This window comes from Hibiscus syriacus, unplaced genomic scaffold, assembly GCF_006381635.1.
Source record: "Hibiscus syriacus cultivar Baekdansim isolate YM2019G1 unplaced genomic scaffold, ASM638163v2 tig00110890_pilon, whole genome shotgun sequence".
Taxonomy (NCBI): domain Eukaryota; kingdom Viridiplantae; phylum Streptophyta; class Magnoliopsida; order Malvales; family Malvaceae; genus Hibiscus; species Hibiscus syriacus.
The window spans coordinates 8,958,383-8,974,734 of NW_024062900.1; the positions used below are offsets into that span (position 1 = coordinate 8,958,383).

At 33.4% G+C, this 16,352-nt stretch overlaps 1 protein-coding gene and 1 pseudogene across 1 annotated transcript; one reads left to right on the plus strand and one right to left on the minus strand.

The window, feature by feature from the left end:
• Nucleotides 1–634: 634 nt before the first annotated feature.
• On the minus strand, nucleotides 635–4,495 carry LOC120144693. The gene is made up of 2 exons (XM_039158704.1): nucleotides 4,187–4,495; nucleotides 635–733 (listed from the first exon to the last, which is right to left on the minus strand). The coding sequence occupies exons 1-2, from the start codon at nucleotides 4,493–4,495 to the stop codon at nucleotides 635–637; spliced, it is 408 nt and encodes a 135-aa protein (XP_039014635.1).
• A 9,656-nt stretch (nucleotides 4,496–14,151) lies between these two features.
• LOC120144694 lies at nucleotides 14,152–14,797 on the plus strand (annotated as a pseudogene).
• The last annotated feature ends 1,555 nt before the right edge of the window (nucleotides 14,798–16,352 follow it).

Consider the following 16,352-nt stretch of genomic DNA (forward strand, 5'->3'; position numbering starts at 1 on the left):
AATAGGTAAACTTCACATCGAACAGCTTTGTCCCGAAATGGACCACTATTTATTCAACTTCATTTTGTTGAGGCGTGTATCTTACAGTCAGTTGATGGATGATGTCATTCTCTTTACGGAAGTCTTCAAATAAATATGATGTATACTCGCCTCCTCTATCATATCTGACTATCTTTAAATATTGACCACTTTGCTTTTCCGTCATAGTTTTAATTCTTTCAATTTCTTTAGTGCATATAATTTTTTCTTTCAAAATATGAACCCAACGTTTTCTACTAAAATCATCAATAAAGGTTAGGTAATACTTGTTTCCACTAAGTGATGATGTATATCAAAAGGATCAACTATGTGTTTGTATAATCTTCAACGGTCTTCAGGCTCGCTAGGATCTGTCAACTTCGAAGTTTTTATCTGTGTTGATTTCCTTTGATGCAAGCCTCACATAATTGATTTAGAGGGTTGATATATGGCATCATTTCACAATATTTGCCTTCAACAACAACTTTAGACTCGAAAATCCAATATGTTCATATCTTAAATACCATAATCATGAATCATCTTTAATTGTCGTCTTCATGCACCTTACTTCAACTAACTCTGTAATCACCATTATTTCTAAACCCACCAACAGTTGCTAGAACCTCAACCTAGCTGGTTCTTCACTCCACACAATAGCTGCCAATACCCCAGCTCCACTCGTAGACCCCCTTGTTCCACGTCCCAGTAACACCAGCTGTCCATTCCACATCCCAGTTCAAGCTCACCATCAAACAAACAACAATCATCATTTTTTAAGCATGTAAATGGGTTAATATATAACCCATAAAAATCTCATTGTAAAAATAGAGCAGAAAAGGAAAGATGATTGGAAATTAAAAAAACAACAAATTTTATATTCTATTCGTTTGTTTTCATTTATTTTTTAGCTTTGTATTTTATTTTTTTCGAAATCACTTAGCAAATATAAGAGTAAAAGTTAGGATTTTTACCATGGGGTTTCAGGTACCAAGTTGCCGGCGAAGCGCAAGTCAAAGCGTAGGGGAAATGCTTGAGCTTTTTAGGTCTCAGTTTTAGTATTTTAGTCCCAAATCGGGACTTAGAGTTTCTTGAGGGAGGTTTTTTAAGGTTTGGGTTTTGTTTTGGGAGGTCGACGACGTTTGTGGAGTGACCTGCCATCGGCGTGGCGGCCGACCTAGGCGTTGAATGGCTCTTGGTCGAGCCAAGGGGGAGAGCTTTGTTTTTTCTCGGTGGAGAGAACAAATAAGATTATTTAAGAGGCTAGGGTTACTTTTTTTAGATAAATAGGGAGAAAAAAAACACACACACACACACACATATATATAGCTTAGGTTTTGGGTAAATCATCCTTAAGTCCTTAAAGGTTACCCATATTTTTACTTTTTAACTACTAGTTTTAGGGTTAAATCGCGTTTAAAACCCCTAGCCTAGCCTTGTTTTATATTATTATCATTAGTTGCATCATTTTGTTTATTTTTATTTTGACCTCTATGTTTTACTTTGTTTTAATTTAGTCATCATACTGCCATTTTTTATTTTGAAATCAATCACTGTTTTTTACATTTATTCATTTCCATTCACTGCTTTGGTTCTGGTTTTTATTTTGTAATGATTTGATATGATATTTGAATTTATTATGTTTTATTAACTTATACATGGCATTTTTATTTTTATTTTGATGCACTATTATGATTATTTACAACATTTCCCTCAATTTATTAAGATTTCCCCCTTATTTTCTATGTAAATTTATTTGTACATATAGATCTAGACATTTAGAATATATATGAAAGCCTCATAAGCAATACTCGACCAATTTCATAATTGGATTAAATTCATTATTTATTTATTTTAAAAATATTAAGAAAGGTGTAACACCCCCAACTGGTATCCAACCCGGATACGAGTTCGAGGTGTCATATTGACTTTTCAAAATGTTTACTTTTACAAATCTCATAAAAATATTAAAACTTTTATTTAAACAACAGTGTAATAATTTACATAAACACCATCAAAATGATTACAAAATCGATCAGAGCATATATGATTTAAACTGTAATTACATGTTAACATAATTATTACAACAAAATGACATGTTGTTTTAAATCACTTCTGATCTGATCGCTTCAAAGGAGATTATGCCTTCCTAAACATTAACTCTAGTCTTCTTGTTTCTTGGTACCTACGTGTAAACCACTTACACGCTAAGTCCCAGACTTAGTGAGGAATAATAGAACATGTAATAATGAATTCATGAAACATGCACTACTATTATTCCATCTTGACATTACAATTTGCATGCATCTAATAAACTATAACATATATGATCATAAAATGCACAAATGAAACCTAGCTTCTTATGAGAGTTTCAATTCAATTTATCTTTGGATGCCCATGTACATTATTGAGAACAAGAGGTACGTGAGTACATTGAGGTTGTGCACAATGTTGTCACCACAACTCAAATAAATTCCCACTAGGGGTACTAAAAATTTGTCCCGAATGGATCACTATGTCCTAAAGGACCACTATATCCCGAAGGACCACTATGAACCCTCGACTCTTGGCATGCCAATTATACCTACAGCTCTCATATCATATAAAATGGGCTTAAATATGAATACATTTCACAATTTTCATATCTTTTATATCATCTTTCACATAAATACATCACATGTTTCACATATACATATAGAATCACTTACCTTAGAATGCATAACTTGGATTTGTTCTCTTATGATTGCATACATTATATATTACATAATATGTAAGCATGTTTGAGTTATGCACGTAGTCATTATAATTATAACATATGCATGTAAATGAATATTAAATCATGAAAGTAAATATAGAAGTTAGACTCATCACAAGTCTGGTTTCCTTAAAACAATATCTATATTATCTATGGTATGCACTTACCTTAGTCTTGCTTAATCCCAAATCCACTTCTATAATTCTATCTCTTTGGATCAATCCTGACTCTCTGGTCATTCCGAAACTTGTTTGTGCTCAATATCTACACGAATATAATCCAAAGAATATCAGAATTTGAAATACTAGAAAAGGATTCATACTAATTTAAACTAAATAACATACTAATATCAACTTCCCCAACTTAAGTTGTATCGAAACTACAAGCACAATACCGATACTTCTATTCTATGGTACTGATACCCCCTCGGTATCGATACCAAAATTAGATTCTATGGTACTGATAGCTCCACATTGGTATCGATACTCCCATAGTATCGGTACTACACTTCAATACCGATACCTCATGAATGCCTTTATCAAATTCGAACATATGGCATTGATATTGTTCAAACAGTATCGATACCCCTATACCAAATGTCCCTATTTTACTCTTGAAGTATCAGTACTGGATGAAGCAGTACCGATACTCAAGCCCATATTTTTACATTTTAAACCCAAAAATTTACTCATTTCATCTCAAACACTTCATGTCTTAATCCCTTTCCTATTCTTAACTCAAGTACACATACTTAAATCCATTTGTACTCATCTAATACATCTTTACCTTCAAAATTATATCCTCTATATGGAAATCAATAATCATACCAAATTTTCAACATATTCTAATTTCAATTCTATCAATTCATATCTCTTAATTCAACTATTAACAAGTCAAATTTAGTTTCAAATTCCACTTATCAACTCTTTTCCAAGATTTCACTTCCTAACTCTCTTATCTTTTATTTTTAAGATAACTTAAGCTTTCCTTAAGCTTAAGTATCATCTAAAGAACATAAACCGAACTTAATTTCAATGAATAATCACTTAACAAGAAACTCACCTTTTCCAATTAGCTATCGCGCCTGAAGAAGAAGAAGAGTTCTCTAGAAACTTTGCTATTTGCCTCCCTTCAATTCCACGTGGGTTAAATATAACCACTACCCAATTTATTTATTTTCTTTACCAAATGACCACTTTGTCCTTCTATACCCTTTCTTTGCAATTCAATCCTACACAAAAGTTTCTATATAAGTTGTTTAACTTTTTAATTTATCTACTTTAGTCACTAAATTATGAAGTTTTACAATTTGGTCAGTAACTCGGTGCTAAGGATGTTACAAAAGGACCATCTATACCTTGTGATTCTTCCACAATACTTTGATTCCTCATACCCTCTTCACGTTGCCTCCTATACCTTGTGATTCATCCACAATACTTTGACCAATGGAATAGTCTTGTTTCTTAGTTGCTTTACCTCGTGAGCTAAAATTTGGACTGGTTCTTCCTCATAAGTCAGGTTAGGCTGAACATCAATCTCTTCTACTGTCACAATATGGGATGGATCAGATCTATATCTCCAAAGCATTGAAACATTAAAGACATCATGTATTTTCTCCATTTTAGGTGGCAAAGCTAATTGATATGCCACTGGTCCCACTCTCTTAACGATCTCATAGAGTCCAATGAACTTGGGACTAAGCTTCCCTTTTCGTCCAAACCTCATGACCTTCTTCCAAGGAGATACTTTTAAAAACACTTTATCTCCAACTTGAAACTCTATATCTCTCATCTTCATATTCGCATATGATTTATGTCTATCAGTTGTTGCTTTCATATTGTTCTGAATCACTTGAACGTTTTCTTGCACTTCCTGAATCAACTCAGGACCAATAACTTCTCGATCCCTAAGCTCATACCAATTCAAGGGCGTACGACACTTTTTCCCATATAGAGCTTCATATGGAGCCATTTTGATACTTGAATGGTAACTATTGTTGTAAGTGAATTTAGCAAGTGGTAAGTATATTTCCCAATACCCTTTTAACTCTATTACACATGCTCTTAACATATCTTCCAGAATTTGAATAGTCTGCTCAGATTGTCCATCGATTTGAGGATAAAATGTTGTGCTAAAGTTCAATCGAGTTCCTAATGCTCTATGCAAAGTCTTCCAAAACCTTGATGTGAATCTAGGATCTCGATCAGAAACAATCGAAATAGGTACACCATGTAATCGTATAATCTCTCTGATATACAATTCAACATATTTATCCATGGAAAAATCAGCTCATACCGGAATGAAATGGGCTGACTTAGTTAATTTATCCATAATCACCCAGATTGAATTTCTTTTGTTTGGAGTCAAAGGCAACCCCGTCAAAAAATCCATCGTCACATTATCCTATTTCCATTGAGGAATATACATTAGTTGTAACAATCCTGATAGAACCTAATGCTCAACTTTGATTTGTTGGCAAGTCAAACACTTGGATACAAATTTCAAAAAATTCTTCTTCATTCCAGTCTACCAATATCGACTCTTGAGGTCTATATTAGTTTTGTTTCCTCTAGGGTGCATAGTCACCATTCAAGTAGTGATGCCAAATCTTAAAAGCGAACAGTACTGCATCCATCTCCAGATCGTGATTTGGGTAATTCTTCTCATGTGATTTTAATTGTCTCGAAGCATAAGCCACCACCTTGCCTTCTTGCATCAACACACATCCCAAACCATTATGGGACGTATCGCTATAAACAACGAAATTCTTGCCAGACTCAGGTTGAACTAATACTGGAGCTTCTGTCAAAATCTTCTTTAACATTTCAAAACTTTCTTGGCATTCTAGAGTCCAAGAAAATTTTACATCTTTCCTCATCAACCTAGTTAAGTGTAAAGCTATCATCGAAAGGTTTTTAACGAATCTTCGATAATGACCGGCTAACCACAGAAAACTTCAAACTTCTGACACATTCTCTGCAACTTCCCACTCTAGAATAACTTTAATATTTTAGGGATCCACTCAAATTCCTTCTGCAGAATTTACATGTCCAAGGAATGTCACTTCATTCAACCAAAATTCACATTTAGATAGTTTGACATATAACTTCTTATCACATAAAATCTATAAAACTACCTTCAGATGTATACTATGCTCTTCTTCCAACTTCGAATACACCAATATATCATCAATGAATATCACTATGAATTGGTCCAAATAGGATTGAAATATTATGTTCATCAGGTCCATGAAAGTAGTCGGTGCATTTGTAACTCCAAACGGCATCACAATAAACTCATAGTGACCATATCTCGTTTTAAATGCCGTCTTTAGAATATATTTCTCTTGAATCTTAAATTGATGATATCTCGACCGCAAATCAATCTTGGAGAACACTAAAGCTCCCTTCAACTGATCAAAAAAATCATCAATTCTGGGGAGGGGATACTTATTTTTTATAGTCACTTTATTGAGCTGCCTATAATCAATGCAAAGACGCATTGGACAATCCTTCTTCTTGACAAACAAAACCGGAGCTCCCCAAGGTGATACACTTGGTCTAATAAACCCTTTGTCCAATAGTTCATGTAATTGAATTTTTAATTCCTGTAACTTTTTTGGAGCCATTCTGTATGGTACCATTGCAATGGACAATGTTCCCGATATTATCTCAATATAAAATTCCACCTCTCTATCCAGAGGTAAACCTGGCAACTCTGCAGGAAAGACATTTGGAAACTCTCTGACTATTAGAATTTCTTCAATCCCTTTTTCCTTGGTTCTAATATCCAACACATTAGCAATAAAACCCTGACATTCTTGTAGCAGTAATTTATTTTTTGACATCACGTATATTACATTTGCCAATGGATTCCATCTTTCACTAATACTACAACTTTCAAACCTTCTGAACTAATCAATGTTACCCTCTTTAGTCTACAATCAACATTAACACGATAACGATATAACCAATCCATTCCCAGTATAACTTCGAATTCGTCAAAGGATAATTCCATTAGATTAACAGGGAATTCAATTCCATTAACCTGTATGGGACACCCCCTACATACCCTATTTACTCGAGCACTATGACCTAATGGATTCGTCACTATCACATCACTACTAGTAGCTTCTAATTGAATTTCAATTCCATTACCAATTTATTACTAATGTAAGAATATATAGAAACCGAATCAATCAATACTAAAACACTCTTATCATACAATTGAAAAATACTTGTTATAATCTCTGGGGCATCTCGATCTTCATTAGTCTTAAGATTATAGACTCGAGCAGTGGAGCGTAATTCCTGTTGAGTAGAGGAATTTGGCTAACTTTTTCCTCTACCCCTTCCCCTCTGAGTCATAGAAGCAGACCTCTCCGGCTGTACAGACACCCCGGCTATCATTGGACAGTCCTGAATAAAATGCCCGATGTCCCCACATTTAAAGCAAGCTCCATAAATCATTCTATAAATTCCCGGATGATTCCTTCCACAATGTGGACACTGTCTGACTTGGCCCTAGTTAGATCTCCTAGTTCCATATCCCACAGACTGAGTTTGTCTAGCTCTCATCAGATTTGATCTTCTAGCAGATGATGCAACTGACTCCGATCTTGCCTAGGGTCGAGAACCAGCATCTCTGCCCCTTTCTGATGGTGCAGAACTCAAAGAAGCACCTATTATTTTAGACGTCTAGGATCTTTGGTCTCTAAATCTTTCATTTTGAGCTCTTTTCAATGCTTTGGCATAGTTAACTACTTCTTGGAATGAGGACAGATTCAACACAATCAACATATCTTTCAATCGAGGATGCAAACCCTCCATGAACCATTCACAAGCATCATTCTCTGTCGGAATAAGTTCGATAGCAAATCGGTTTAACTTATTAAATTAAACTCATATTCATACACTGTGCGATTCAATTGCTTTAGATTCATAAACTCTTGCTTCAGATTCATAAACTCTTGCTTCATCTTTCGGATGAATTGATCTCCTATATACTTATTCTTGAATTCTTCTAAAAACAAGGATCAAGTTACCTGATCACTAGTCATCCTCAATGTAACATTGGTCCACCAAATTCTCACTTGCCCACTAAGCAATGAGATCACTTCATCCAGTTTCTCTGAATCAGAACAATGAAGTCCCTCAAGCATGATTTTCACATCATTTAGCCAAAGGTACGCAACAACAGGACTTTCTTCGGCTTCACCTATAAATTCTAGAGCTTCTAATCTCTTCAACTCATTCGTAACATTCATTCTCTAACTTGAAGAGGAAGAAGGTTGAAAACGCACCAAGATAGCGTCCAACGTCCTGAAGAAAATATGTTGATCTCCTACAAGCACTTCAGAAGGTGCATGTTCTTCCTTGCCTGGCCAGGGTAAGTGAATTATTACTCTCAGTGAGTCTATCCTCTCCCTCTTCACTTCGAGAACTATCATGTCTGGACATCTAATAAGACACCACCATATCATTCTATTAACAAGACAACATACTCATTATTTCATCAGATCATAAGTTCTTAATATTTTATTGGCATGCATACATTTAAATACATTATAATCTTCAATTTATGCCTAGACTGACTAAACCTTAGCTCTGATACCATTAAACGTAATATCCCTAACCCGTACCTGACCCGGATACGAGTCCAAGGTGTCATATTGACTTTTCAAAATGTTTACTTTTATAAATCTCATAAAAAATTTAAAACTTTTATTGAAACAACAGTGTAATAATTTACATAAATACCATCAAAATGATTACAAAATCGATCAGAGCATATATGATTTAAACTGTAATTACATGCCAACATAATTATTAAAACAAAATGACATACTATTTTAAATCACTTCTGATCTGATCGCTTCAAAGAAGATGCTGCCTTCCTAAACTTTAACTCTGGTCTTCCTGTTTCTTGGTACCTACGTGTAAACCAATTACACGCTAAGTCACAGACTTAGTGAGGCCTAATAGAACATGTAACAATTAATTCATGAAACATGCACTACTATTATTCCATCATGACAATACAATTTGCATATATCTACTAAACTATAACATATATGATCATAACATGCACAAATGAAACCTATCTTCTTATGAGAGTTTTAATTCAATTTATCTTTGGATGCCCATGTACATTATTGAGAATAGGAGGTACGTGAGTACACTGAGGTCGTGGACATATGCTGTCACCACAGCTCGAATAAATTCCCACTAGAGGCACTTAAAATTTATCTTGATGGACCACTTTGTCCCGAAATGGACCACTATGTCCCGAATGACCACTATATCTCGAAGGACCACTATGAACCCTTGACTCTTAGAATGCCAATTATACCTACAACTCTCATATCATATAACATGGGCTTAAATATGAATACATTTCACAATTTTCATATCTTTTCTATCATCTTTCACATAAATACATCACATATTTCACATATACATATAGAATCACTTACCTTATAATGCATAACTTGTATTTGTTCTCTTATGATTGCATACATTATATATTACATAATATGGAAACATGTATGAGTTATGCACGTACTCATTATAATTATAATATATGCATGTACATGAATATTAAATCAGGAAAGCAAATATAGAAGTTAGACTCATCACAAGTCTGGTTTCCTTAAAACAATATATATACTAACTACGGTATGCACTCACCTTAGTCTTGCTTAATCCCAAATCCACTTCTATAATTCTATCTCTTTAGATCGATTCTGACTCTGTGGTCATTCCGGAACTTGTTTGTTCTCAATATCTACGCGAATATAATCTAATGAATATCGGAATTGGAAATACTCGAAAAGGATTCATACTAATTTAAACTAAATAACATACTAATATTAACTTCTCCAACTTAAGTAGTATCGGAACTACAAGAACAATACCGATACTTTTATTCTATGGTATCGGTACCGAGTACCGATACCCCCTCGGTATCAATACCAAAATTAGATTCGATGTTTTCTGGTATCGATACCCTTAACCTGGTATCGATACTACTATACTATGGTATCGATACCTCCACATTGGTATCGATACTCCCATAGTATCGATACTACACTTCAGTACAGATACCTCATGAATGCCTTTATAAAATTCAGACTTATGGTATCGATACTTTTCAACCAATATCGATACCCCTATACCAAATATCCCTATTTTTTACTCTTGAAGTATCGGTACTGGATGAATAAGTATCGATACCCAAGCCCATATTTTTACATTTTAAACCCAAAAATTTACTCATTTCAGCTCAAACACTTCATGTCTTAATCCCTTTCCTATTCTTAACTCAAGTACACATACTTAAATCCATTTGTACTCATCTAGCACATCTTTATCTTCAAAATTCTATCCTCTATATTAAAATCAGTAATCATACCAAATTTTCAGCATATTCTAATTTCAATTCTATCACTTCATGACTCTTAATTCAACTATTGGCAAGTCAAATTTAGTTTTAAATTCCACTTATCAACTATTTTCCAAGATATCACTTATTCCCCTCTTATCTTTAATCATTTCTAACTCTCTTATCTTTTGTTTTTAAGATAACTTAAGCTTAAGTATCATCTAAAGAACATAAACCGAACTTAATTTCAATGAATAATCACTTAACAAGAAACTCACCTTTTCCAATTAGCTATCATGCCTGAAGAAGAATAAGAGTTCTCTGAAAACTTTGCTATTTGCATCCCTTCAATTCCACGTGGGTTAAATATAACCACTACCCAATTTAATTATTTTCTTTACCAAATGGCCACGTTTTCCTTCTATTACTCTTTCTTTGCAATTCAATCCTACACAAAATTTTATATATAAGTCCTTTAACTTTTTAATTTATCTACTTTAGTCACTAAATTATGAAGTTTTACAATTTGGTCAGTAACCCGGTGTTAAGGATGTTACAAAAGGACCATTTTAAACTACTAGATGTCCTATTCCAATATTTTATAATAAATAAATACCCTACTAGAAGATCCTTAAAAAATCGAGTATGCTTAAAATTAATCAATATTAAACGGAAAAAGAAATGTTCTTCTATTTAAATTTGTCAAGAAAATTCGTCTAAATTTTATTAGGGATTTAATCTCGATCTTTTTAAATAATTGAACATATATTATTTTTTCTAATTAAGTGTATAATTTGGATTAGTTGGCTTAATTTCTTATTTTGGTCGAATCAAATTATTTAATCTTGAATTCTTGGGAGAAATTATTATATTCTTTTTTATTTCAGTTGGAAAAAGAAATAATCATCCTAAAGTATTTTAGGGATTATTTTCTCTTCAATTGTAAATATTGTAATATTTTCTATTTCTCCTTAGAATTTTCTGTTAAATAAAAATTGTGTGATTGAATTTGGAATAATAGGATCGTAACTTAAATTTATATTCAAATTATTAGATTTCCACTATTATAGACAATTTATAATCGATGGGGTACCAATTTTGGGCGTTGTAAGGGTGCTTATCCTTCCCCTTGCGTAATTGACCTCGAACCTCTTTTTTATTACTAAAAAAGAAGGAATTTGTGATTACATGAAGAGTGATTTATCTTTTAATTTGATGTTTTCTTAAAAACTCTTTTGAAAGGTGATTTTTAGGTATTCGACCTAACTAACCCAAAAGGGTCGATGGCGACTCCAAAACATTTCTTTTACAAAATCAAATTTTTCACAAATAAGTCATACCAAATGTTGTATCACTAAAAATCGGTTACGAAAGCTTGGCGAATCCACTGGAGACCTTGTTGGTCAAGCCCTAAATCGATTATATTATCTCAATAGTTAGAAATTGAGAATTCAATTTTATTTAATTTACGATTTTTTTGATTTCTTTCATTTTTTATTTTATATCATTGTATACTAATGTTTATATTTGATAGATTTTTAGATATTAGGATTCACTTTTTGGTGTCATTGTTTGTCAAAGGTTTGAGAATTTCTCCTCACATACGACACTTGCATTGCATAACATACGCTCTATACTCAAGCTCTCCCTCGTTTAGGTGGAAGTGAAAGCGACATTCTTCAGAATTTAATCTTTGTGTTAGACATAGTATAGCGTTCGTGGTTCATATGCCCTATGTCTTCGTGATGATTTATTCTCCATGTCAAGCATAGGAAATATTCATTCTCGAATTGAACTCGATCCGTTTAAGCCTATAATGGGTGAGGATTGAGGGTCTGGCTTGCCCAGGGGGCACCGACAAGGACAATTTGAGTACCTTTACTCTTAAAACCAAAAATATGCATATAATAAACTATAGAAACCCATTAGATCTAAGACCATGCTGAAATTATGTCCATAAGTACCAAAATAAGTGTACGCAAAGGAGAAATGAACTCTAATCTTCGTCTTATAATTTATTCAATAGATTATTTTTGAATAAATGCATGTGAACTATAAATTATATGGTTATGGTTTTAATTTTCTCTATATGTTTTATTAGATGTATTTTATGGTTTATTTACCAGTTAAATTTAATCTTTTCATATTTCATTAATATACATTTCCTCTCTTTGATTATTATTTTTGCTAACATCTTTTACTTGTCATGTTACTTTATTTTTTGCATAAACATGCTATTAATACCTGAGTTATTTATCAAAATTAGAAGACTTTTAAAACAACAACGCCACACGAAGTGGTAGATATTTTTTATATGCTTTGACATATTGGGACGTTGTGAGTTCTTTGAAAGTTGTTCTAGGATAATTACCTTGGAATTATCACATGTTTCATACATATCATGTCATAGAAGGTATTGATTCCCGAGTTAATAGTCGCATTAGAAGGCTTTCAATACGACAATGTCACTCGAAGAGGTAGAATAGAACTGCAAAGATGCATCAAGGGTCTAGAAAGGTGCCCCAGGAAATAGTTGAAGAGGTACATCAAGATGGAATACATCAAATGATGCAGTAAAACAAACTTTTCAAGGGTGCTACGACGATGTTGATACAACTAGCAGAAAAGAAGTAATATATTTGAAGTCATCAAGAAACAAAGATAGCCAACACGAGACAATGGATGATATCAGTTGCATATGGTCGCTCAGCAAATGCATTTATGGAAAAGAAGTTGAAGCATTGGAATTTTCCATTAAGCCAAGGATAAAAGAAGATTGTTTCCTTGCATATTTGACCAAAATTTAGGAAATCGAGCAGTGTGATGTGATTTATAGTTTCCAAATACCGATCAAGAAAACCAAGAACTGTCAGACTCTTCCACAATGGCCTCCGAATAAAAAATGGTCCTATAAGGAAATTTCTTGGATAAATCAGATTGAAACCTCAGAACATTCAACTAAGGTTTCTAGTAATCTTGAAGGAAAATTTCAATATCTATTCGAGCGATAAATTAAGAGATCCAAGGTAGAGAAGAAAAAGTCAAGAATTCAATGCCCAAAAATTACTTTCCCAACAGAGAATAATGTAGTCAAGTCATGTTAAGGCTACATAGCGCAAAAGAATAAGAAAAGAAATCCAAGCAAGAAGGTTTCAGTGGATGTAATCCGAGACTAGCCCATAAGATGTAGAATAAATTGGTCAGATACAAGCCTCAAAACATCTCAGACACATGTATCAACTTTTCTGATGACAAGTAGGGCATTAGACATTTCAAAGAGTTTGACAAATACTCCACCAATCATTGCAACAACTGTTGCTCAAAACCCAACCAAGACTATCATCCTTAAGAACTAAACAAGCAAGAAGAAGATAAAAATGGCAGTGTTTTGGGGCATATGAAGAACACTTTCTAGTTTAGAAAAGTTATTGTTGAATCACATTTAGTGGAAACAACTGATGCAAAAGAAAAGTTAAAGGATCAAGAGCTCACATCACCATGATGCCTGATGATGCTGAGGTTGGAAAATTCATACTGAAATCTGACCATGTTCCCTGAAAAAGAACTAAACAAGTAGACTATAGAGGATCTCCTTGTAGTTTTTAGATGAAATTTAGAGTAATAATTGGAATTAACCTTTATGCTTTTGTCCTCGAGCATTAAAGAATCTTTTGTGAATGGCTTCTATGCTAATTCTATATTTTCTACAATTGAAAATGTTTTCCTTCATTTATCAAGTTACAATTATTTTATACATTTTCATATTATTTATCATTCTTTTGTTTTATTTTTTACATTTTTATTATTAAATTAATTATATACAAATGTCTATTATTCTTCCAAATGTATATTTGTTCCAAATTTTCTTTGTAGGTGCCCTAATCATTAATAGCATGAATGTTTATGAACTTTAATGATGAGAAAATTTTTGAGTGGCTTGTGTTTAGTAGAAATCTATTAGTGCAAAATGAGGTAGAATGTAATGTTTCTGAAAAACTATGAGGCTGGTGAAAATGGATGATTATGGTATCATGAGGGAAGCTCTGTTGGATTTCTACTCAAGGAAGAGGAAGCATCATTAGATTATTGTATTCAAGGATGGGGTTAGCGAGTCTCAGTTCAATCGAGTTTTGAACAAAGAACTAGATCAAGACATTAAGGCTCGTAAATTTTCTTAATGAGAGTTGGAACCCCAAGTTTATGGTTATCATTATACAAAAAAGCCATCATACAAAGTTCTTTCAATAGGGATCTCCTAATAATATCTCACCTGGCACTGTTATAGACAAAAAATATGTCATCAACAATGACTTCTATCCTTGTGCTCATGCGGGAATGATTGGAACCACGAGGCCTACCCATTATCATGTTTTGTTAGATCAGATTGGGCTTTTGGCTGATGCTCTCTAGGAACTTGTTCATTCTCTGTCATATGTGTACCAAAAGAACACCACCGCCATCTCTGTTGTTGCTCCTATTTGCTACGCCCACTTGGTGGCTTCACAGTTAGGACAATTTATGAAATCTGATGATACTTCTGAAACATTGTCCAGTCATGGTAGTGTTACTGCTCCTGGAGCCATTGCCTTCTCTCAACTTCCCATATTGAAGGAAAACGTCAGTAGCTCTATGTTCTTCTACTGAGAAAGAGCTGCCTTTGAATCATCATTTTGAGTAGGTTTTTGCATTTAGCCAACTTAAGACTTATTTAAGTTGTCTTTGAAGTATACCTATTTCGGACCTTTTGGGTTTTGCCAATGTTATTTATAAACGTGAATGGTTATTGACTAGCTATAGCCCTCTTTTCTAGTGAATTGATTTTGGCTTCAATTATAAATTGAAATGGCTATCCTTTAACTCTTTTAAATAAAGAAAAGAAGAAGAAGAAAAGAAATAAAAATAAAATTGAAAGGAGGGTTCAAGATGAGAATCCACAAAGGACGTCTTGAAACCAAATGAAGGATTTGAGTTGAAAACCTAAAAAGATGGGTCAAATGCATTTTGATAATCGGCATCTGTCAAATAATCCTCTCAAGAGATTGGTACTTTGGGATAAACTTTACAGCTACAACATTTTTGCAGCATCTAAGGTCTTTTAGAAAAAAGCTCACCTCTACGCTTCGAGAATGTATCCAGTTGATTAATTTAGAGAGCATGATATTTTGAGAGGAGCTTTACATCTACAGACATTTTGGTAACATTTGAGATCTTCTAGACAGAGGCTTACCTCAGTGCTCTAGATTATATCAAGTTGATTGGTTAAGGAACATTCATGTTAATTATGCTTGAGGTATCTGACTTTATTTCTTGATTTTTATCCTTTCCATGATTACCATGACTTTGTAAAAATTCCATTTTTCTCATTTCAAGTCCCAATTTTGTTTATTTATAAGCATCTTATAAGTAGATTAACATAGTTCAAAAGAAAGCAAAATATTTCTTGGTATTATTTTAAACCAATCTTTTAAAATGCAGGGAATCCAAAGTAGCCCAAAACCTTGACACTCATGCACATTTGTAAAAGAGTGTATGCCAAGTAAAAATATATGAGTTGAATTCATGTACGTGGGTACATGAGGATAGCTATTCAATTCCAATATGTTTTGATATGAGGAAAATAAACAATATGATTTCTCAAGAATGAAAGAGATTATTAAAGCTGGTGAGGCTTATTCTACCTCGAATAAAAATGCAAGGGCAAGAGAGACATTCTCCTATCCTTGGAACCATGAAGTCTGACAGATTAGAAGACTTAAGAATAAAAATTTTCACTTCTTAGTGACATCATCAATAACTGACCAAGAAGCAGGAGATTGCCTTAATAAGAAGGGGCATATATTGATTTGAGATTCTCTAGTATTTCAAGTCAAAACAAAGATTCAAGGCACTCCTATATCAGACATATCGATCAATCTTCTTAATGGCCTTGAAAATAAGAAATCTTTTCCACAATTGAAGTTGGCATTGACGTTCAAAAGCTTCATAAGAAATCAAGGACAATGTTTATTTGACTGATAAGACATAATTTTTTATGGATGATGCAAGAGTGAGACCATTCAAAGTTGAATTTTTGGTACTTAAATAAAGATGAGAAATGAAAGTATCCACATTAGGGCATGACCAAAAACCCATATCATGTTGGGATAACAATTTCAAAATTAAGAATGTATTGAGAATAAACCTCGCGGCTCGTAATGTT

Bases quoted from the DNA above. Each gene is read 5' to 3' on its own strand.
- LOC120144693 (XM_039158704.1), bottom strand. From the start codon at position 4,495: ATGAGGTTTGGACGAAAAGGGAAGCTTAGTCCCAAGTTCATTGGACTC. The intron at 734-4,186 runs GTATAGGAGGCA...TGGAATGGACAG, and splicing joins TATTGTGGATGAATCACAAG to CTGGTGTTACTGGGACGTGG.